Genomic DNA, 24514 nt, shown 5'->3' with positions numbered 1-24514 from the left:
ACGCGCGTCTAAATGTCCGCATGTGACCACCTAACCCGGCATCGACACACAAAACGTGCACTTTTACGGCGTTGTTTCAACCGTTACGGAGAAATGAAAAATGCGTTATGATATCCTGTTGTGCGGCTGCGTTGACTCTAATTCAAAGTGCAGTTGTATGCACTTCTGTTTCTGATTCCGTTCTTCTCGTTTTTTTTTTTCTTTTTTCACCCTTTTCCATCTCCTCGTTCCGAGTTCAAGACGAATACCGAAGTGGTGACTTGATCTCTAGCAGCACGGCTGCACGAGTAGAAATACGAGCTAAGGAAATGTACAAATACGATATTGAGTTTTGAAGGAAATCAGGTTAGCGTCACCGTGCCAATGCGCGGACAGTTCTTCTCTCCTAATTTCGAAAGATGAGCGTAAAAACAAAATTTCTATTCCTTTTTTCGTTAGAACCGGCACACACACCGGCGTAGGCTTCTTATCCGACCTGGTGGACAAGCGAGCCGAAAGGTGTTAAGCCGGCATCGCATCGACGAGAAAAGCCTCCTAATTTATATACCGGGAACGATTAGGTATTTCGGGAGTCGAACCCGAAGTGCACCGAGTGATTTTTCGACACGCTGGTTGCACCGCATCCGGAAAAGTCAGGATGACTCGGAACCTCCGATAAGTCTCATCGTATAACATGCGCGCGAAGTTTACTGGAACAATAATATTTTCCACGCCATTGCCCGTCCATTAAGACGATTTAGCATATTTTGAGAAATGAGCTCCAAGGCTCGTATATCGCTGGCTACTTAGAGTCTCTTCTCCTTCCCTCTCCTCTCCTCTCCTTTCCTTCATTCCTTACTTCCACACCAACTCGCGATGAGGTAGAGCCAGAGCTCTAAATGCCTTGTGCCCCGCTAAATGGCCTAACACGATTAGTACATTGTTGCCTGCTCTATTTTTAACCTATATACCACCAACCCTACCCTCTTTAGAAAACGTTTTAAAAGAGTTTAGCGGAAAATCAGTAGCCTCGTACATTTACAAACAGATTTACCGCCGCAGCGCTGCAGGCTAGTTTATACTACTTGTAAGGACTTCATCCCCCGCGTTCACTTTGCCTGTTATACGGTTTACAATATCCGTGTTATGCTTTCTTTGAAATCCCTTCATTTTCTAGCTACAGAAAGAAAATTAACCACCTGCTTCTCTTTTGGCGACGACGAACGAGTTCTCTTTTATTTTTTTCCTTTTCTTTTATTTCCTTATACTTCTGCAGTGCACTTTACGCTTTGTGCTTAGTACTTCTTCCGCCGTATTCTCCATACGTATATATTTATACCCATAACGTACCTACGAATATATTATTATGACTCCTTCAACCAGTTCTCAGAATTCCATGTTTTTAATTCTTTAATCTTAGCAGGGCTCTCGCGTTTCATACTCTATCTTACGAACACATTCCCTCACGGCATATACACATCGCGTCTCTCTTTTTCTCTACATTTTTCTCTCTTTTGGTACTCGCCGTGTTAAACCACCACACACCACTTACCCACCGACCAACATACACATTACAGCATTAGTCGGATCGTTTTTGCGCACAAGGAATAAAGACGTGGAAAAAACAAAGTAGCTATGTTGTGATCATCGCAAATATTGGAATAGAAAAACTCTCGATAGCCGTTGTGATGATTCACACGTACCTACCACCTTGCACTTAACGTGTAGAGTAATTCTATATACCTAACCTGAACATACTCTGATCGAGAGTGTATCGTTCGTTGAATGAATTTTACGACGACAGCGGTGAGATGGTATTCGCATCGGTCAGTGCCAACTGCAATCGAAGGTGCGTGAGTCATTCGTTCCAAGTTTGTACCCTCTTATATGCGTGTGTTATAAGGGATGGGTACGCGTTCGTTGTTTGCTCTGAAATAACAATTTCCACGGCACACACTCGTCGTCGAAGTAAGTAAATTATTTATTTTAAGACTTTGAATTTGAATAATCCTCGGGGATTCGAGACACTCGAAGAAGAGCCGGCTGCTGGGCCACGCAAGCTGCATGACGGACTCTCTGGAAGTTGGTTGGTTGGTTGTTTGGATGGTTGGTCGATTCGTTCGTTTCTTCGTTGGACGGCTTTGCTGTATCCACGGTAGTCACATACAGCCAGTCTCAGTCTCTCGCTACATTTGAGTGTTTGACGAATGTTGAGTAACGTTTTTTCCCCATCATTCTTATTTCTTTATTTCTTCTTCCCTCTTGTCTGCTTTTTTGTTTCATCATTCCGCAGCCTGTGGCCCATTGGGGCTCGTCCCAGAACGAGCAGCTATGTCGAGTGGTGGTCAGAGGCTCGCCCTCTAAAGAACAAGCCATTCGCTCCTCTTCCATGTCTCGAGCAATTAAATGACACCTCGGTAGATCAGAATTAACATCCGAGAGGGGATGGTGGTGGTGCATGGTGTTTTCACACTTACAAATAACTCGAAATCTGTGCTTTCACCAATTTGAAAGAAATCTTTTCTTCATCACAATCCGCGGGGAATCTAACAATGAGTAATCTTTGGGTGGCTTCGGGAGGTTATAATCAGATTATTGCTATTCCGTTAGACCATGTAGCAAATATTTTCACGACGGTTAGATACGGCCTTTCGGCCGTAGGTATTTGGTACGCTGAAAGCCTCACCGGATTTGGAACTTTAGGGAATGTTAGTGAGCGATTCGCGACCGACGCCGAGGAGGCAGTCTTAATTTCCTTGTTTGTCTTTAAAATTAGAACCTACACTCCGGGTAACATTTGAAGGGAATCTAGGTCACCGTTTGCAGACTACGCGCTGTATAGGTACTTACCATTCTAGGTACCCGAAGACCACGAATAAAGACGGGGCTCGACTGAGTTTATACTTATACACAAAGGCGAACTTTACTTGAGACGTGAATTTCTGAAAATTTATTCAACCTGCCGAACGCGGATATTGAGGCAGTTTAACCAATGCCAACAACACAAATTCGATCGTGCAAGCATTTTTTGATAGAAACTTGAGATAACCAATAATCAAGACAGAAGGGAAGAAATTTGCGTTGTTCGCTTTTTAAATTTCTTTTAAAAAATCATGCCGTTTTGGTAAATCTCCAGTTTTCAAATTCTCCCGATAATTACTCTCAAATTTTCTGTCCGTTCGGACTTTAGCTTCGAACTTTACAACAATACAGTGATCGGCACCGGTCGCTACTGTCGTCAGGGAAATTAAATGAATATCAACAAACTTGAAGCTTGTCGCCGAGTGAAATCGATTGTTTTATTGAGTAATTAGAACCTAACCGAATGTCCTATACATTTGCCATTTGTCAAAGTTGACTTGGCAGTTTGCTGGTTTGTCCGAGAAAGCGCGATCCCGTCTATAATGATTTGGAAATGGTTCATGTGTTACTTGGCCGGTTTTTCACTATCCGACCAACCAACCCCCTCTGATCGTAAATTCTCCGTATACATCTGATAATGTATTCAAGGTCCGCCCTGTGGGAGCGTGGTGGGGTAAAACTGGGCGTTCACCATAGGTACTATAACAGATGTTAATTACCCCTACTGTATATGGTCGACAAAGAGAATATATATATATGTGAATACAGATACGCATTCTCACCTACGTACACGTCAGTATATGTATATAGAATATATGCGACGGCGTGTATCGCGGACGTTGTTAATCTACGCGCACGAAGATCTCGCTCTGGTTTTCCATCATCGGTCCATTCCCGCTGCCGATCGTTCGACAATCAATCCCAGGACTAGGGCAAGTCGAGATCATCTTTTTCGTCGCACGTAGCTTAAACTTATCGGTTTTGCACAATGTTAGAGGAGTGACAATGACGAAATATTATCCTCTGTAATTACATTATGACAAATAAACACTTCGTTAAACAAATGAAGAATGTTTAATCAACGAATCTAGTTTCCTATTTCGTGTGCGAGAAAAAGGTATCCGTAGGAGAGGTAGGAAACGGGGAAAGGCTTTTAATAATTCGCAATTTCTTAGCCGTTGATTTGACTTCTGATTTTATTTCCGTTGTCTGTTCGAAGTTGGCCTGATTCACTTGGAGGCAATTAATAATTTCGCCTGACTAGAATACGCGAATTTGTTCACTAAAAAATAGTTGGCAGTCTTGCCAACGGTCACTGTACCAGTTAGCATCGATCTAGAGGGACCGATCTGGTGCTTCTGCTTGCGTTTGCATCTGCAACGAGCACACATGTATAGATCTCAATACCGGCGTGAACTTCGCACGTACCAAGGATATGCCGACCCTTGTTTTGCTTGCTTACTTCTTCTCCTTCGTATTCCTCTTCTTCTTTTCGCCAACGATTTAATTAAAGAAATTGTTTGAATTTCTGTTTTAGAATGCACTGAGGAAACGAGAGGAGGAAGGACTTTGAGATGTCAGCCGTCACCAGTCCGTATGGCCCCAGTAAGTCTCTATAAATTTTATTCATATACGGCGAATTCTTTTTTTTTCCTCAAATCTAACGTTAAATAGAGTTTGAATATTCCTCTACCGAATAAATGTTTCATCAAAGTTTCCACCATTCATACGCCAATGGCTTGAGTTATGGACCTTCAGAGATTTCCATAATTTGAATTGGACGAACGATCAACTTGCAACCTTCCAACGACCTAGTCGTTTAATTTGAAAATGGCTTCTTGTTCAGTTCCATGTAATTGTTGTTAGTGGCTACTAGACCGTCATCCAGACAACTGGTCTTCTTTCATTGGTCTGAATGGTAACCAGCATATAACTTCATTCAATTTCGGCAAAGTTATGTCGTAGCGTGAAAAAAAGATTTGGATTCATCCAGCCATCACTCACGACTCGCGTTTCTTGCCTCCCCAATCTAGCGGAGATGCTGTCCGACTCCGTTTACAATTACGCAACGGCTCGCACCGCTGATCAGGACTCTGACTCTCAGTTCGAGTCGCAAACGCCGATCCAGATATCGTCGGGCCAAAAGCCTAGGAACAAAAGGAAGAATTTTAAACCAATTAGCAGCCGGATGGCCGAGGTTTCGGACGAGTCTGATCGCGAGGACGTCGACAGGTACATTGACGAGGAGGACAATCAGATTGACAATAACTCGAACGACAACGCTGTTGAGATACTCGAGTACGAGAGAAAGAAAATGCTACCAGTCGACGAACAGCGGGTCAAACTTCCGACGGATGAGAGGGTCAAGCAGGGTTTAAACAACAACGAGGCCAGTCCAATGGATCTATCGGTTACGACTCGGCCTGCCTCCTCCGAGGCTGACGACGACAGCAGCGACTCCATGAGACACAAGTTCATCCTGGAGCAACTCAGGTCCCAGAAGCTTTACTCCCCCAGTCGTGAGGTAAGCACCTTCAGACTACTCCCAAGGGTTCACTGTCATCTCCTTCGCGGTTAGGTCGGGAATTCGCGTTACCATTTATACCTACTTCATTTCGAATCATCGGCTGTGAAAACGAAGACACGAAACACAGCGAAAGGTGTAATTGAGCATGAAAAATCGCCGCTATCGAACCATTGAAATGCATTGCTCGTTCGCGTTGACGTCAATCATTTGTCGGCAAGTTCGCGAAAGCTCTCATTGAACCTTCAAGGGTATCGAAGATGCGGTTTGCGCTGCGAATGTATTATTCTTGTTGCTTTGTTTCTTCGTTAGCGTTTGTATGCGCGATGGATGAATAGGAAGTTGGATTGCGTGTCCTGCAGGTAAGGAGTCCTACCTCGGATTCCTCGGAGAAAAGCGGCGGCAGTGGTGTACCACTCGACCCCGAGGTCGCGGGGGGACGGCTCGACGTAAACGGTGGCCAATTCGACGACGAGCGACCCGGGACCGAGGAGAGGGTACCGACCCAGGGGATGAGGGAGTACGCCGAGTCGACGATGCAGGAACTCCTCGCGATCTACGGCCTCGGAGGAGAGCTCGCCAAGTCAGTCACGAGGCAGCTTCCGCTCAATTTTCTCAATCCTCCGGTCAGCCATCCCCAGGGTGAGTAAAAACTTTATTTCCTTTTGATTTTTCATTCTCGTCACTATGCCGCAATGATCTCTTTGAAAATTTTCTGCCACATCGTTAGAGTAGGATCGAAAATTCTGTCTTTCTTTTTCTTTTTTTTTTTTTTTTTTTTGTTACGCGATTTTAGAACGTGATCGTAGCGTAAGAATGGGCGTTATTTTTTATTCGTCATATTTGAACAAATTCCGTGTCCATGATTTACGGGAAATCAAGATGAAAGATAATTTACTCATTTGGCGCGGTCAAGTTTTACCGCGTGGTATGTATTTCTTAGACTCTTTTATAACGTTTCCGTTTTCAACGCCCACTTCAACCCTTGAACAATTTATAACTGGCTATCATTGCGTGGCTAACCTTTAATCAAATTTAGAAAGCCAGCTACGCTACTTTCGATGCAATCACTTTTGGTCAACATTTTTCCACGAACAATTTTTACGCGTTACTGATAATCTATAGATCGAGCAAAAAAAAAAATAAAATAAGTTTCGGAAGACTGTTCGAGAATACAAAAAAATAAAATTATCATTTTTACGATATAATAATCTTAATTCTCGGTATATCTCCTGTCCCTGTTCCGTATACTCTGTGATTTCCAAAGTTACAATTAGATATATTACGTCTGCATATCTGAATTCCTTCTCGTTACTTGATACGACCGCAGCATTTTCCGCTTTTCTTCGAGTCTAGTAGAGTGCTAGGATCGATAGCAACGATAAGACGTTCATCACGTCTATACCTACCAACGACGTATTCAGATTTCGATCACTTCGTTCGCGTCAATCGTTTTCATTCGGCCTTGCGGAGCTTCCAACCCGTTTGAATCGGTAAGGAAACCCGTCCAATTCGTTGCTTGAATACCGAACGGACTCGATTTCGAGTTCCCAGTTCTCAGTGCTCAACGGGTGGGCTTCTTCTCAACAACTGGCGGGTCGGAGGATATCATTTTAAAAATCGTCGGTAGTGAAAGAAAAAGAGATGGAATAAAAAAAAAAAAAAAAAAAATGAAGAAAAAATGACAAAATAGAAACAAAACTTAAAAAAAAAACGTAACACGAACCAATGAAGTAAAACGAAAAGTGAAATAAAATGTATAGCAAGATAAAAAATAACACAACACTATCAGTTAATGAATCTTGCGGTCGTTTGGCGTAGAGGGGCGAGATACCTCCTCACTGACAATGGGTACGCGTCCCGACGAAATTCGAAAAATAAAAAATGATTCCTCGGGTTCCCGACTCGAGGCGGTCGTGCCCCCCTCGGCCCCCCATAAGCGGGGGTCTATCTGTCCGCCTGTCCGTCCTTCCGTCCGTCCATCCATTCGTTCGTTCGTTCGTTCGTCTCCTTCCATCCTTTCTGGCTTTATCCGAGCCGGGATGATTAATGGGGTTTACAGAAATACGACGTTCAGATGTTTTCTAGTTTTCTTCAGACCTGGTGGTGCTGATGCCGCTGCTTCGCCGCGCTACATGCCTGGGCGTTGTGCTTTCTGTCGTGCACGAAATATGTCGGCATGAGGTGCGTCGCCTCTCTGACACGCCATGCACGCACTCACGCACGCACGCACGCATACACACCCCACGTGGGTAAGTGAAGCGTATAGGCTCTTTGAAGTGGAGTGCTGCAGGCTATGTGGGTGTTTTCTTAAAGTGTGATAAACGAAAGAAGAGGGATAAAAAGAAGGGCCTACGGGGGCGAAGGAAGGGTGGAGAGAAAATCGACGAAAGTCGCCTCTCCGGCTCGCGAGCCTACTTTACTTGACCACTTTTCACGCGATTTCTGCGACGCGATGCTTCCCGTATCACCCGCGCCACCCATCCCACTCGTGAAACGTTCAACTTGCGCATTTCTTCTTTCCCCTCGTCGCCTGCTTTTTATCAACTTTTTCTTTGCACTCTGCGGCAACAGCCTTCTCCGCTTCTCCACAGGCAACAGCCGCAACACTCGGCCACGACAATTTCAATTTAACGCCACTAATTTTCTCGAATTGGTTACGAAAAGGAGATGACTATGCCGCTCATTCCGCGCTGTTTGCTACCGATCTCAAACTCGTATCTACAATCTCATAATCCACACTCGGTCTTCTTCTTGTTTCGCCTCCGAGTATAAGCTGCTTTTATCGTATAGTGCCCAAAACCATCCCGTCTTCTGTCTTCTGTCTCAACGGTCACACGGCTTATGCTCAACTTCACACACAAGACAGTACTGGAGTCGATGATTTCGAAGGTGATTTCTCAATTACAGTCACAAGACCATCAAGAGTTATTGGACACGCTGTAAGATTCCAGCAGACTGTCTTTATACTTTGCAGATTCACGTCGTGCACACTTTTGGTCCTCCTCCTCCTCCTCCTCCTCTTGAAAACTCTTTCCTTCAAATGTGAAAATTTCTTTGCCAATATTCTTAGTCTTCTTCCATACGGGACGCATTATGATAATCCGGTGTTTCGAAAACAGTTATGTATAATTGTCTTGTGATTCATTATCGACTTGACTGCCCAGTCGTCATAGTGACGTATTAAAGCGCGCCTGTGCCGTAACTGACAAAAACCTTGGAATGGCGTCATAAAGTGATTCAATGTTTTTCGCGTCTCAGGTGAATAATCTACTCTTCAAAGTATGGGTTTTAAATATATTTGAACTGAAGGAATCCGATTATGATCATAAAAATTTATATTTTACCTTTCTTTGGCATGAACTTTTCTTTTGAAAAAACAAAACTAAATAATACTATTTCCAAAGTTCAAATAAATGCGGTGAATTTGAATTTCCATTTTCGTACGACATCTCACAGTCAGACCCTGCAGGATGAGGTCACACGTTGCCGTGCATTCGACATTTTGCTACTCATTGCTCAGCGATATAAATAACTTCCTGCTCCATAATTAACCCGTTGATGAAAACGTTTCATCGATTTTAGTAGAGTTAAAACAAACTCCAATTAATTCTGAAATTCGTTGATCACATTGTTCAATTCAACGATACATCGCAATCCGTCTCTAACGTTACACGCGGTATAATGACAGCGAGAAAAGAAATGTCAATTTTAATTTCTGAGAAGTTGACCTTTATGCCTACGCTTCGCTGTGTTAAACCTACGATACGAAAGTGTCCGTAAACTTCGAGAAAGGTATACTAAGTTGTGGTCCAGTCTGCGGATGCAGTTGCGACACGCATCACCTACCTCGCAGGTACGCGTTACAATAAAATGTACAAAGAGGTGCAGGGGGGGGGGGGCTATAATTGGCATGGAAGGATTTGTCTCGGGGCCGGCGGGTGTATCGTCGGAACGACTTTATACATATATAATCGTTCTCCATGCTCGGGTTATGTCTTACGAGCAACACAGCCGAGGTGCCTGCAGCCTGGTGCAACGGGTCGTCGCATTAGCGTTGCGGCTGCCGACCCACGACAAGTCGAATGATTCGGGGGTCGTGGAGAGGGCGAGATGACGGGCTAATACAAATTATTGCATCTAATTGACGCGGTGGATCCCGAGGCGTATCGATAGGCGGAATCGTCTTGCGGCGATTATCTGTCAGGCATGCACGCTCCGCGAAGTGGGTGAGTGAATGAGTGAGTAAGTGAGTAAGTGAGTAAGTGAGTGAGTGAGCACTTGAGTAGGTGCGCGACAACGCAACGTGTACGTTGTACGCTGTATGTGCATTTATATTATACATTATACATGTGTGGTCGTACCTACGCGGACGAACTTTATGAGTTATAAGTCGGCCATCTTGCGAGCCATCATATATTCACGTACGTGCCGCACATGTGAGGGCAGCCCCGCACCAGAGCAATATGTAAGTGCCACATTCTGTTCTCTCTGCAAGACCGTACAGTCGATCCTAAAAATTACAATCTGGGGCTCGAGAACTGGATGGATATATGACGATTGCGTCGACGCTCGTTTCCTGTGGCTTTAGCTACTTTTTTTCTTCAGCCTGTAGCTTCGGTACGCGCTTTAATCCCTCCTCCACCCCCTCCCCCCTTATTATTGTATACCCTCACCGAAACACCCAATACCAATTTTGATTCATTCTCATTCTGTGTTGCTCAACGCCATCGGCGCTACCTAACCGACTTACGAGGTCGTTACCGTGTATTAGAAAATATCTCACGCGTTGAAATTAATTTGTAGTTATAACTTACGCACGGAGGAGGATGGAAATGAGAAAAAAAATGAGAAATATTATGCCCAATGAAAATAGTATGCTTGTATAAACGGCCAATCATCGGGCTCCGCGACGACCGACTAACTCACTCACTGACTGACTGACTGACTGACTGACTGACTGACTGACAGCTGTGGGTATCTGATTTCCTATGATTTATAGAGTTACGCTGGGTAATCGGCAATCTGTTTATTTTCACTCGTTTTTTATTCCTTGATTACTCTCTGAAATTGGAGAGTATAATTTTCTAGTTTTATTCCAGTATTGCGGGGTAGCGTCTACAATGTTCGATATTTGTCGTAATCTCCTGTTGAATTTCGCACGTAGTTATCCAAAATTTGTTACAATTTAAAGTAAAGTCTCGCGTCGAGTCGAAACTACTCTCGACGATACCCAAACATGTTTTTACTGTGTAATATGCATTGGGCGTAGAGTACAATATTTGGCTGACCAAGAAGACATTGAGGATTTCATGTGCTGTTGCTTTTTTCTTGCTGTCTATTTTCACTTTTTTTCACACCAATTCCACCGGGGCGAATCGAGCGTGAAACGTTCGCCGCTGGGAGTGCAGTGATGAATAGATTTTTGTTTTTTCTAAAAAAAAAAAAAAAAAAAAAAAACTTGGGAAAACGTCAAACTGCAAAGCTAGAAAATAAATATTTCAGTTTAAAGACAAAAAAATTACAGTATAAACGCGCGATGTCTGCTAGTACAGATGTGATACAAAAAGAGATTGTCGCACGGTTCAAGGATAAAAAAAACTTTGCGTTTTATTAATTAATGATTTGGTGAATATTGAAACGGTTGACACCTTTCCAATAAAATTTGATCGATGATTTCGCCATGATCACGCCTATACGTATATATGTACATATACGTATGGCTGGTGGTAGTAGTAGTAGTGGTAGTTCGCAATGGTATACAGTTGGGAGCGTCTGCAGCAGGCAGCGGTAGCAGCAGCAGCGGCAGCAAAAGGTATGATGAGATCGTAGAATGTTTTATGAAACACATTTTACGACTCTTGGCTGAGCAGAAATGACGAGCTGCTGCCAGTGGCTTGGGCTCGGCTCTTTTCCTGCACATGTGCCGTATGTTCTTAGATGATTTCAATAAGCTAAAACGCGCATATGCGTGTACGTATATACGTTGCGATGTATAATTGTGTATACGGTAAGTTGTAATTGAACTCGCGCAGGGATCGCGATAAGGATAATAGATTTTTCATTATCCATCCACGTGGCTTCGCTAGGCGAAATCAATTTTTCCGGAAACAATATACTCGAGAGTATAATCACCGCGCAATTCATATCTCGCAGATTTTCACAGGGTTTCATCCGGGTTTCTTGAAACTTGACTTCATCGGCTCACGGTTTACGTCACTGACGACTATTCTCGAGCCAATTGGCCACTATATGTGCTTTTTGCTTCTTAATTAACTCGGCGCTAGCGGGAGCCTCCGGCTCGTCCCTCCTCCTCCTCCTCCACCTCTTTCGTCTTCTCTTGATTGTCTAAACGCCTGTGAGAATCCCACTTTTTGTTCAAACCTCTCGAATAATGACCAACGCAGACGAATCGTTCGGCTAACGCGCTACGACGACGAAGACGACGTTGCTTAGAACGAGAATAGGGAACACCCGTCTTACAAGAGATACTTTCATCCGCCTCGCGCTCATCAACGCTGCCTATAACGGTCGGAACATCTCGCCGTTGTCTTCTCCTATTTTATTATTTTCAACTTTTCATTTCTGTCTCTTTCTTCTCGATAAACTTTTACCCGGTACTCTTCCTCTCTCTTTCTCTCTCCATTTCTAACTCAGCTTTTCGCCATTCACGCAACTTTAACGCATGTGAACAAGCCTGAGAAGAGAAAGAGAGAGCATGAGCGTGAGGAATACCGGGAGTGAGATGGAAACGTGCACGTTTTTTCTCGGCATCTTGTTTATTTTGCCTGTCAACTAGCTGACACTCGGACATTCGTTTAAATTTAGAATTCAATGGAGTCCTTTTAGTGGGAGCCTTTCAAATCTTAACAGATTTCTGTACAACTTTTTCGATTATTTATTTAATTTTAGTGTAACGCTGCCATGCGCGCTTGTATTATATACGTACAGCTCTAAAGCCAGCCGGAACTCGGCTCAATTCTGTTTTCATTGCAACACCTATGTGTGTGTGTGTGTGTGTGTGTGTGCTTTGCGATATCTGTACAATGCATGCGTATAAACGTCTCGTCCGTGTATCCACGGTTCATCGGAGAATTCCACAGCTGGTCTCTGTCCTAACCCTAACTAATCCCTTACTTCCTGTTCGAATCGTCTCCGCGTCGCGCAATATGCCCGCAAATAATCTACTAAAGAGAAAATAAAGATAAAAAATTCCAAGTCGATTGATGAAAAAGAAGATGTAGAATGTAGTAATAAATATGCGACGGAAAAGGCTGCACATTTTGTTCGACAAGTTCCACGGCCAGGAGAGTTATTTCGTACATCTTCCATGTCGAGCTCCCCCCCCTCCCCCTACCCCCTCCCCTCTCCATAAGGCACCGATCACCGTGCCTTTGCCGATTAACTTTTCAAACAATTCCGTTTTGAGTTATTGAACTTTGAGAGGGCGATAGGCAGCTCGAACCGTGCGGCTGCCCATTAGGAGGTACAGCCGTAGACGTCAGTCTCCGAAAACCAGAAAGACTACTCGTCAAATTAATCATGGACCAATCCATCAGTTATATATAGATATACAGACGCGCGCGTATTATTCGTCCGATGGCTTGCCCACACTTTTATATATGCCTACGTTCATATCGCCCATCGTGGTACGCGTACACTGCGTATGGTCAAGCCGGGCTCTCATCTCATTCGGAAAAGAAACGCCGTTTCAATTCTTTCGTTACTATACGGCTAGAACGCTATTTAAGTTTGGAATTTCTTACGCCTCTAAAGGTATGCCAGTATTCCACACTTACTGTACCCATGGTGTTCTTACCTTAAGTTGCGCTAACGGAAATTATTTTACATGTAAGTTCGTTGTTTATACTTTTCTTTTTCCTCTTCTTCCTCTCCGAAACTGATCTTCATTTTACCTTTTTTTTTTATGGGGGGGGATTTTTTCTTTGTACATCCTAAACTGAAATTTTCTTCGTTACAATATATCGAGAGAAACAAATTTCAGTCGACAAATTTTTATATTCAAACTTTGGATTTGTTTCGTTGATTTGAAGTATATTTTTTATTTTCCTACTTGTATGTATACGAGTTAAAGAAACATCGAAAAATCGTGTAAAAGTCTTCAATGACGGGGAAATGTTTTTTTTTTCTTTTTTTTTTTTTACTTAAATTTGTCTTCTTGATTCAAGTGGCCAGACTGTAGAAAAAAAGTGTTTTCGGTATGTATAACCAAAGGATAGAGAGAAGAGGGGGGAAAAAAATACATTGCTGGCCACTTGACGTTCCTGAGTCGCGTCGAGGGGGTGGGGGAGGGGGGGGGGGGGAAGTCGAGGAAAAACTGAAAAGAAAGAGAGCGAGAGGTTGAATCTGACTTGAAGCCACATGGCTAGTGCAGGTACAGTCGATGCCATGAAACGATTCATCGGGACAGCAGAAGCTTAACCGTATCAGCATTCTTCTGTAACTTGTTAATGGTCCATACGCGGCTTGGTTCTGATGTATTATACGTATTTGTATGGGTACATAGGTGTGTATGTATGGTGTAGGCAACGCTGTAAGGTATATAAGACCTTCTAGTCGTGCCTGACTTGATATTTTGATTTATTGGAGGCGAGCGAGTCGTGCGAGCCTAGCCAGCGAGCCGGTAACCTCTTATTTCCGAAAGTAACGCCTTTAAATCCTCAAACGAGAAACAAGTAATTATTGATGAAATATGAAATCAGCCGCGAAATTATGTATCTGGGTACCCTGGGCTACGGCCTACGTCGTATTTTGTTTTTCTAGCCGTCCCCCCTCCCCCCCTCCCCCCCCTCCCCCCTCATCCCCCGCAGAGATTTCCTCTTTTTTTCTATTTTGTAATATATTCTCATACGCTTGTTTTCTCCAACCGTGGAAACATATCCTTCCGCGATCACTTCGGTTGCACGATCTGATAACGCCTTTCGAGGTAAAATAGTCGCAATACCTCGCGTATCCGCGCATATTCAAGTCCGTCAAAAATGTCGCATTCGTCGAGCTTGTGTAATACGCTGGAAAAAATAAGGATAAATAATTTATGAGCAACGAATGTCTTTTTATCTCTTCCTCTTTCGCTTTCTCTCTCTCTCTCTCGCTCTTTCTCTTTATGCCGGTGATGACATTTCTGTGGTGCAGTCAACCCGCTGTTCTTGGATGCTGCGGTCCAGGGTTCGACGGCTCAATTCTCTCCCAATTTTACAATTTTTCTTTCGTCTTTCTCCTCATTTGCTCGTTTACCACCGTTTTTATTCATCCACCTTACACGTACGCTTGTGTGCAATTGTCGCGGGTTTTTTTTTTATCGCTTTTTAATTCCGCCCGATGCGGGTGGATCCTCGGCTGCCCCAACACTCCAAAGAGGAACACGAGGCACGTGGAAAGGTATGCGAAAACCAGTTTTATCGGTCGTCCAATGTGCAATACTAATATTAATAAGCTTCATACACACGCGTCGGTGACGGTGTCGCATACGTGTTTGTATCACGCACCAAATTCTGTCTTCGCCTGTTCTCGATTCGCTCTCATACCCACGCTCTGCTGCATCGGATTTCTTCTTCTTTCATAAACTTCCGAAACAACTTCTAACAATGACATCCCAGAATGTGAACTAATTTTATCATCAAAAGCAACGAAAAATTCGTTTCGTCTGCGTCGCAAGTCTGGTAACACTTGGATTTTGTAAAATTGTAAAAATCAACGTATTTTGCACAGTTTCATGCGGAAAAATTTTACAAGCCTCTTTACCGTTTGACTTATCGCTATGGGAGTTCTGAAAGTGACGTTTTACTCTTCGCATATGAGGGAGATCAGGGTGAATTTACTAATTTCAAGGTATGCCGAGAAGGCACTGCAACTTCCGATAAATTTGCTGCCGGAAGGTGGATGATTTTTTCGTCGGTGAAAGACGCGTTGTTAAACGGCGAATGGGAATTGCGGCCCATACTGTCTACGGGTGAGGTAAAAGAGGACCGAGTATTAAAAACCGGCTAATTTTAATATTTAAATCTGGATGCGAAACGAGCTTGAAGGAAGAATTTGTGGTGCATCGGGGCTGCATGCTCGGTGGAATGATGCGGGGCCTTTCTCGGGCCTTTTGGGCCTTCCGAGTCGCTATGAGAGAGGAAGAGCGAAAGGGCGGGGTGGGAGGAGGGGGAGCCGCGAGCCCGGAGGAGAGTGGCACACCGCACATAACCGATTCTCGAACTCATAAATTTTAAATTATGTCAAAGAAAAAAGAAGCGCGCGCGCGCACACGCGGTGGGACCAACCTTGTAGAAATAAAAGAGCGCGCGGGTTTGAGTCTTAGTCCGCGGGGAAAAAACAGAAAACGCATCGGCTCGGCAGTGGCGGAGAGGAATATGGCGAGCTGAGGTTCGGGGGGAAGGGCGCAAGGCATGCCTAAAACGATCTCGCTCGTTTTACGAGGTCTAGACGAAATTTCAGCCCCATTAGCGAGTCGAATTTCCAGCATTAATTTGATATTACAATATTCAAATTGATGATTTGAATTTTCAAACCAACGTACTATATACTTATAGAAAGCAGAGCTGCACAACGCGAAGAGAAGCTTTAACGGGGGTTACGAAATTTCGGGGAAATATCCTCCGCTTCGATGTCTATTATAATACATGTCGCACCTGTAACCTGTTGCAACGAATATCTCATGCGCTGAAGTACAGCGTAAATATATACGGTATAATGTAAGACCGTTCTCATTTCATAATGAAAACTTTGTGCCGTAGACCAGTTGTTACAATTCCTTGTCTACCTACCTATACATGGACAGGACACGTTCCGCCGAGGAGAAAGCACGGTCGCCAAGAAACAGAAATTGGATAAATTGACGAATAAACTGAATAGAGTTAAATAAAGAGAGAGAGAGAGAGAGAGAGGAGGGGGGATAGGAAGTGTAATCGATGTTCGTCCCAAAAGTTGGAGAAGCTTGTGCAAGTTCGAGACGAAGAATGAAGCTTTAACGCGTCGGGAGTTATCTTACGTGTCGACTTTTTACCCAACCGCTAATGACCCTTTGGTCGAGGCGAGAGCGAGAATGATAGAAGAAGGAGGAAGACGAAGAAAAGGAAAGGTGTATTTGAAAGGGGGAGGGCTGAAGAGGGAGAAAGAGAGAGAGAGAGAGCCGAGAAAATTCAAATTTTCGAGCGTGACGTGGAGGAATCGTTCCCGTTTTCGAGCTCAAACAATAGAAGAACGATTCCTATAGCGATAGTGGCACCCCGCTGCTCGCCATATTGGTACCCCGACCAATGTTTTCGTTCTTTTTCTTCCTCTCCTCCTTTTCCATGCCTTTTTGTTTCTCAAATCTCGGTTTTTTTCCCCCCTTATTCTTCTTCTCTCTTGCTTCGTTTTTGGTCCGTATATACACGTACACACAGGTATTATATATACCTACGCGTATAATATCTCGGGTGATTCGTTGACCGGAGACAAAAGAAACAACGGTGTCTTTCAAGGGGAGGAGGTAAACCCGATCCACCTACTATGCAAGGCTGCGCGATCTACGAATTTATTATACGCATGTAGACAACAGGATGTGTAATGTATGTCATAGGAAATTTCACGCACGTTTCTCGATCGAACGCATTGAAGTTCACGAGGAAGACGTCCGGCCGAAGTTAGCAACGTTAACGTAACGAAACATGAAATTGAAATTTTAGGGTTACTCTCAGGGCTTTACGAAATGTTAGCATGTTTTGTGTTCTATGGTTTACCATGAATTTTAGACAAACCTGAATTTTTTTTTTTTTTTACTCTTTGGTCTTTCTCTTCGGAACATGTGTCGTTGCAGTATATCGTTACTAACTTGAACTTCGTGAATTGTAGGCTCCGATAAGAATCGAGAGGCTTTTGGGAATACGCGGTGACCTGCAGAGAGTGAAATCCAACGATAATAACAACAATCATCCCGTTTCTCGTGTCTCATCCTCTCGTCATATTCTCCTCTCGTACGACTCGCTACTTACTATAACGATAAGTCATGTTTCAACGAAATGGACCAGCCTGTTCTACCCGCATCCCGTGCGCCTTAACGAATAATACGATTCGTTTGATTTTAGAGCTTATTAACGGGGGAGCCCAGGGAACATATTCGAAACCCGTAGACGTCTTGGCCCTCCTGTGTTCACGGGTTTAGCCGTGATCCCGTAGATGCCGTGTCTATCTCTCACGTGTCCGCGTATTATTATAACCGTTTGCAATGCACCCGAAGCCGGGGCTTGCCGGCTTTGTTTGGCTCGTTTCATTTCTTGAATATGGAAGATAATTAATCTTGGAGGGCATAAAAGGGTTTTCGGGTACGGGCGCGAGAAAAAAATGAGCATGCCGTATATATATAGCCCTATTTCTTTCTCCTTCTCACCTTCTCCCCTCGCAGGCAACTTGTCCGAATGCTGCGTGCACCGTGGAGATATTGTTGCCTGGGAATGATTATATTGTTCGTTTTTATTGTTATTATTAACTTTGAGATTTGCGTTGTCGCGCATATTTCGATCGTCGAAAATCAAGGGATCGTCAGTTTTCGTATTTTCTTATTCTTTTTCTTTTTTATATATTTTATTTATCATTATTATTATTATTGTTGTTGTTACTGGTATTAGTATTTGTGTTTTTTGTGTATCATCCTCCCGGCGCATCGCTCACCCCTTTTTAGAATTTGAGCCAATAAAAAATTGTCTGGAACAAAGGGGAACGGCCTCTTATTTCTCATATAGAATGCGATGTCGGGTTCGTATAATCGCGGTGCTTCATCTAAACTTCTGTTAGGTGTTAAAAATGGACCCGAGACTCTTTATCTCTGGTAGTATCCTACAAACCGGCGGTGCGGCTACCTGACCTGAGAAGTCATCGTCGTTCGGGGATAAGATTCATCTCAAATATTAAAATTTGGAAACCTAATACTTGGGGATATTTCAACCTGAAAACCATCCGCCGCTCGGTGACTAACCGTGTCCAATTTTACAAAATATTCTGTCCCGTATTAATCAGAGTCACGGTCCCGGCTACCTACCATCATGTATAACGTCAAATCCCGCATTATACCCTCGTTCGTTACTCCTGCCTCCTCTGGAGGTGTGCTGCTGCGCGTTTTATATGCATGTAATATGCATGGATATATTATGCCTCCTCAAGTTGTGATATTCACCTTCTCGCATCAACCGCAGGACGGTGAAAAAAAATGTGAGAATGAAAGAAAATTTGAAGCATGATTGCGTTAGATTGCATTTTTGAAAACGAAACTACTGTACTTTGAATTCTCGGATTCGACGCTTCTGCGTGCAATATATATGTACACTTTTCTAAGGTCTGCTCGTGTGTGTGCGTGTGAGGGTATAGGGGGGAGGGGGAAACGCGAGAAGCATCGACCTCCAGTAATACTAAACGACTAATCAGTCTGAGCAATTTCGAAACGGTTATAGTAGCATAAATTGACCGAAGGGATTCTATACTTATTATTTTTCTTTATATGCCTGCGGGTTCTTCGCGAGCTCGTACGTTTCTTTTTCTTATTTTTGTCCCCATCTTTCTCACACTTGTCGTACATGCAATCGTGTGTGTGTGTGTGTGTGTGTGTGTGTGTAAATTTGAAGTGAGGTCAATGAAAAATGTTGAAATTAGAAGAACATTGTTTTTGTGCAATTTCAGTTTGTCTTTATATTTTATTTCGTCTTTTTTGATTTGGTGAAATTTTAAATTAGTTTATTTGAAGTAAGATTATATACTCAATTTAGTTCAAGGAAGCTGACATTCATTTTCGTTTTAACCTGCAGTGTAAATCGAGTTTTGTGAAAGAACAAAACGTCGCGAACCCACCATTTCGAATCGATTTTGAAAAATCAATTACCCACATGTTACTCGTTTGATGAGTTCGTATATCGTGTGGTAAAAAAAATGGTCAAAGACGTCGTTGAGTGTGACGATAGATTGCGTGCTGCAATTAGTTGGCAAAAAAATTAAATGAAACAATGTTATGATCCTGCGCACCGCAGCCGTGCAAACCCGTGAAAATTCTTCGTCGGTTCTTTCTCATGGTGAAGGCGAGCATGCGAAGTGTCGAGTGGGTACAACGCCTGTCCGTCTCGCAGCTGATCGAGGACGACCGTGTGTCGTCTTGAATGGTTGAACGACCAGCGATTACTCAAATTTCCGGGACCCGTCGTCGGAGGGCAACCCCTATCCCAGGAGTAGGAATTTTTTCAGTCCCCGAAGTCTTCTACCCTTACAAATCCGAAAAGAAAACGTTGGAAAAAAAGAGAAAAAGAAAGAAAAAAACAAGTAAGGACGCTATAAGGAGAGAAGATCGTATGGTGTAAAAAACTGGCGGGGAGAAAAAATAACCCCCGGGTCACAGGGTGAATACCGTTTTACCAACTATTAACTCAGTTTCACCCGTTTCCCCGGTGCGGAAACCTCTTTCTCTACATCCCCCTTCGCCTTCCTGCCGCCTTTCATACTTTTACGTAATCTTCCGTTTTCCGCATCGGGCGGGCGCGTGCAGGTAGACGAAACTTGGCGCACGGCTACCTGCGCCACCGAAGACTACGGGGACACGCTCGATTTAACCTGTGAGAAAAATTGGGGCCCCGCAACGCCCCGGAGGGTTAACCGATTTCCCTGCGCGAAATTTGAAATTTGAACCGATGTCGTTGACCTGCTACCCCCACCCCTTTGCCCCATTCTCCCGTTAAGTACCTAGTGAAAATCTCGACGATGTCTGTCCGTGATCGCTGTCGGGTGTAGGCACTGGCATTCTTCTTCGGCTTCTCATATCCGTAACGTTTCACAAATTTTTACTAGCAATCAGCTGTACAACAAGTTTATTGAATATAATTCAAACGTGTGATTGGATGAAACGAAACGATTCACGTATGTGTTCAACGATATGTTAGATTGATTTTGAGATATATTTTATACCTGTTTAATTTTTTTATTGCTCGTTGCCACGCTTGAAATACTCTGTAGATCTTTGATGGCGGAAAATCTGATCGAAATAGCAAAAAGAAGATAAAATTTCAGACCGTGTGCTTATAGAGTTGTCAAATTTGGCAATTGTTCGAGTAATTAATATTTTTTTTTTTAAATGATTTCTAACTGATATTAGTAATGTTTAGATTTTATCGAGTTTAAGATTGTATCGATATTATCAAGGGCGTGATATTCTTAGGCGGAGCGAGGATTGTTCAATAATTGAGAAAAATCTGATCACCCTTTTCCTGAAAATGGTTGATTTAAACGGTGCGAGGCTGCGCGAGATAATTTTTAAGCCTTACCGTCCTCGAAACCAGTTTCAGCTGGCGCGTCATCGTATCCCAGTTTTCTTGAAAAATCGTTAGTCGTTTGTTATCTTAATTATTATTAATGGAGCGTACCGAACAATCCGACGTTCGGAGCGAGGAAGTCAGAAAAGGAGTAACATGATTTTGAAATTAAAAATTCTAAAGCATCCCGAGAATTAACTCTGGATTCTCGGATAATGATTGAGTGGCCGATCCCACGTGCGTACCAGCGTGCCGTCTTACTCTCTTTCTCTCTCTCTCTCTCTCTCCCCCTCCATTTCTGTCTTGTATTAAAAAAATGTTTTAAAACGAGAGAAACACAGACGCCCCGCAGCGGAGGCGTCGTTTCGAGCCGCGAGCACTGAGAAAAAAATTGCCTCGATTTAAAGCGCAACTTTTAAAATACGGTATACTTCTAATCTCTCACACCGTTTTTTAGCGTAGAAAATAAATAAAGAAAGAAAGAATACGATCGTAATTAAAGAACACGATTATCTAGTTGGAATAATAAAGTTCAAATAGACACACGTGTACAATTTTCGGCCAACGATTATTAGGACTCGTATCTCCATGGGAACGAACGAAATTATCTCTCGAATGATTATCGCACCGGGCCAAATTACCTGGCGTAATTTTTGCCAAATCATCGATCAACTCGGTCGTCCGAAAAAGGGAAAATAAAAATAAGATAAGCAAGGAATGAGGAAAAGGGGCCCCACGGGGGTCTCTGGGCTGGGTTCTCTTTTGGGCCCCCCTGCAGGGGACTTTGCCTTTCCCCTTTCCCGTTTTAGTCCCAATTTTTTTTACCGGTCGGGTCAAACGTGGCGTGTAGACAGGTATATGAGCTTTGGCTTTAGCTCAGTTCTCAGGAGCCTCGGGCCTGGCTGGCAGCGCAGCCCTCCGGTCTAACCTGATATTCCTTATATTATACCTGCGGCCTAAGAGGCATTAGAAATACAACCCCCCTCCCCTCCCCCCCATCGGCGCAACGTGTTGGTTTATCGTTTATATCAAAAAATGAAGGATATATGCGTTCCAATGTGTGTGTATATATATATATACATAATATATATACACACACATATATTCTTCTGTGAATCAGGGAAGGTTTACCACTTTTTCAATCCCCAGCTTCAGGATTCTTCCCGATTATTCTTCCTTTTTATCCCTGCGTCGTTGAACGGTCTAACCGATTCCTTCAAATTTTTCTCTCGCATCCTTATGTATACATATAAGCAGGCGTATTATTTTCTTGGCTAATGGGTATTCCTTTATTGCTGTAGAGTTGCGAATCGAGCAATAAACCGTTTCCACCGTGACTCAATACTCGCTCGGGATCAGCGCTGATGTCAAACTGCTGTTGCAGCTTCGATGCATAAATACGGAATATTTTTCTTCGTATAGAAGTTATATTAGAACGATAATGGAATTAGCGATTCATACTGTTTTCATTATCGTTCATTGTTATGCCCTCTTCTTTTTATACTCTTTGTCAAGTCAAGGTATATTATGGCAGCGAATTGTCAATGACTGTGATTATCGTCGCACATATCTACGATTCCAATTTGTATGCGAATAAATTACTCACCCTTATAAGTGACTAAATCATTCTATATGTCTCGCTATCTTTTAACGAGCTCACAATTCACCGTATACACTTATCGGAATGCTATCCGCATTTAATGCTCTACATTTGCAACCTAGACATGTTCATAAAGTCATTTAGGTATTCTATATTTTACTCGGACTTCAACCAACAAGGGTTTTTTTCTTCTTCTTATTTTTCATTATGCCAGATTACTTCGTTTCAATTGTTTCCATTACACATGTAAATACGTGGTGAAATTAGTCTTCTATAAATTCGTTCTGTTTCCGTTGTAAATTTTTCAACCCACAGTATTAAACCTGCACTATTTTAGAGGGAAATATTGATGACTTATTTACGATTCAAATTTTCATAAAATAGTTGTTAGAAAATCTGATCAACACCAAAGCAGGTTACTCTCGATACCAACAGCCTGTTCATTTTGTAGAAACTAATAGCAGAAATATGTATAAATTTTCGCTTTACTCTACTTTTGCGACAGTCAGTTTTTCGTCAAAAATCTTATCTCAATTATCCCTCCGACACTTGGCGTGGTTGAAGACGCAGATACAGCCTAATAACAGGGTTCTGATTAGTATAATTGCACTAGACGCTAATTAACAAAATTACCAATGCGTGCAGGCCGAAGTAAGTTTCCTCTGGTAAAAACCAAATCAACACTCGAATACGCAACTCAACCACGAAACAGCAAAAAATAAATCTGAAATTTTTTCCGTGAAAACGTCTCAATTTGCACGAAAATCACCCCGAGATGCGCCTGACGTCACGCTGAGCGCATACATCTTTCCCACCCTTCTTCCTCTCCTCGGCTTCGGCTATACGATGTCGTTTCTTGGCCACCACCCTTCGTCCGAATCAGCCAATGAAAGGGGCCGTAGATCCACGGCACCCTATCCCCCCTCTTCTTCCCCCTCCCCCCCACCATCACCACCGCTATACGGAAACCCCGCGCCTCACAGGTCTGCTTTCCAAAATCTTGGAATCTCTGAAAGTCAGTCTTACGCTGAACGCGTCTAGGATAACATCTCCGACGAAATTCTGGCTAACCAATAGACTTTTTTCACTTCCGCAATATCGTCGCCGGTGATTCAGTTCACTTGTTGGGTTCAACTAGACTTTCGGAGAAAGTCGTGATATTTTATCAACTCCATTGTCGTTACATATAATATCAGTTTATCGTTACAAATAGTTGGATATAATTTTTTGTTTTTCTTATTTATTTATTTTTTGACTAAAATTTGTGTCGAGTTTTGTTTTCTTGTTTTTTTTTTCAAAACGTTATCTCGCATCTTACTCACGTATCGCATTCGCACCTCCGCCATTTTTTTCGGTCTAAGTATATAAAACTGTGTTCGCGGTTATTTATCTATGTCGTAAAAAATAATTTTTTACGATTCCATCGTGGTCGGCGAATGTTTGATAGATTTTTTACATATCGCGTCTAGATTATCTACGCGCAAGGGGAGGGGGAAGGGCAGGGGAAATATCATTAGTATTTGCAAAATATTTCTCACAGTAATTAATAACGATAATCTTGTCTAACGGGTGAAATTTTTTCGCGAAGCAACTGCTTCTGCAATTCGTATTACAGCAGTGTCCGGCTCGTTTTACTCTTTACTCACTCGCGCGCGGTTCAAACGACGGACCTTGGAATTGGACGCGGAGAATTGCGGATATTCCACGTGCATATCTTTCGCCGCGCATGCTGATATACACGCGGCTACTTATCGCCGATTCAAATAGTATTCGCGAAACGCGAATTCCACCTCGAACTCAATACACCCTCTTGTGACTTGGGAAAAAATTTTCACGGCGATTCGGCATCGCGTGCGTCAATTTTCCGGTACTTTTTTTTAACATGCAGACGCCACGTGTGCGGTTGTCAAACTTTTTCAATAAACTCGCGAAAATAAAGGAAACTTTTCCGTCTCGGGGTAAAAGACGCGTCGATTATTTTCCAACACTTTTCTAACTCCCGCAGCACTCCTCTCCGCTCTTTTTTCATCGACAAACAGTGTGAGTATATATAAAGCAATATGCGTATAGGTCATGACTTTACAATTGATTGAATCGAAATCGAGTTCCTCGTACAATCGGCGGTTGAAAGCGGAAGCGTAGCGTTCTTCTCTTCTCAGTGGAACTTAGTCGCAATTGTGTTATGTGGGTATTGCACATCTTGTATAGATGCGTGTGCGTGTGTGTGTGTATAGCGAGAGGAAGCGGAAGTATTATCAA

General features: G+C 43.0%; 1 protein-coding gene across 4 annotated transcripts in view; it reads left to right on the top strand.

The window, feature by feature from the left end:
- LOC124412150 overlaps positions 1–24514 on the top strand; it is a 69672-nt gene that overhangs the window by 18949 nt on the left and 26209 nt on the right. For 3 of the 4 annotated variants that reach the window (XM_046891806.1, XM_046891804.1, XM_046891805.1), the window contains exons 2-4: positions 4379–4446; positions 4875–5365; positions 5728–6007. In XM_046891806.1, the coding sequence (XP_046747762.1) occupies positions 4416–4446; positions 4875–5365; positions 5728–6007 (802 nt within the window). In that variant the 5' untranslated portion in view covers positions 4379–4415. The remainder of the gene's footprint in view (positions 1–4378; positions 4447–4874; positions 5366–5727; positions 6008–24514) is intronic. The other variant, XM_046891807.1, reaches the window with a different exon arrangement.

The sequence above is a fragment of the Diprion similis genome, chromosome 11 (genome assembly GCF_021155765.1).
Source record: "Diprion similis isolate iyDipSimi1 chromosome 11, iyDipSimi1.1, whole genome shotgun sequence".
NCBI classification, from domain to species: Eukaryota; Metazoa; Arthropoda; class Insecta; order Hymenoptera; family Diprionidae; genus Diprion; species Diprion similis.
Note: the sequence above shows the minus strand (reverse complement) of the source record. Positions and strands in the feature narration are given on the sequence as shown.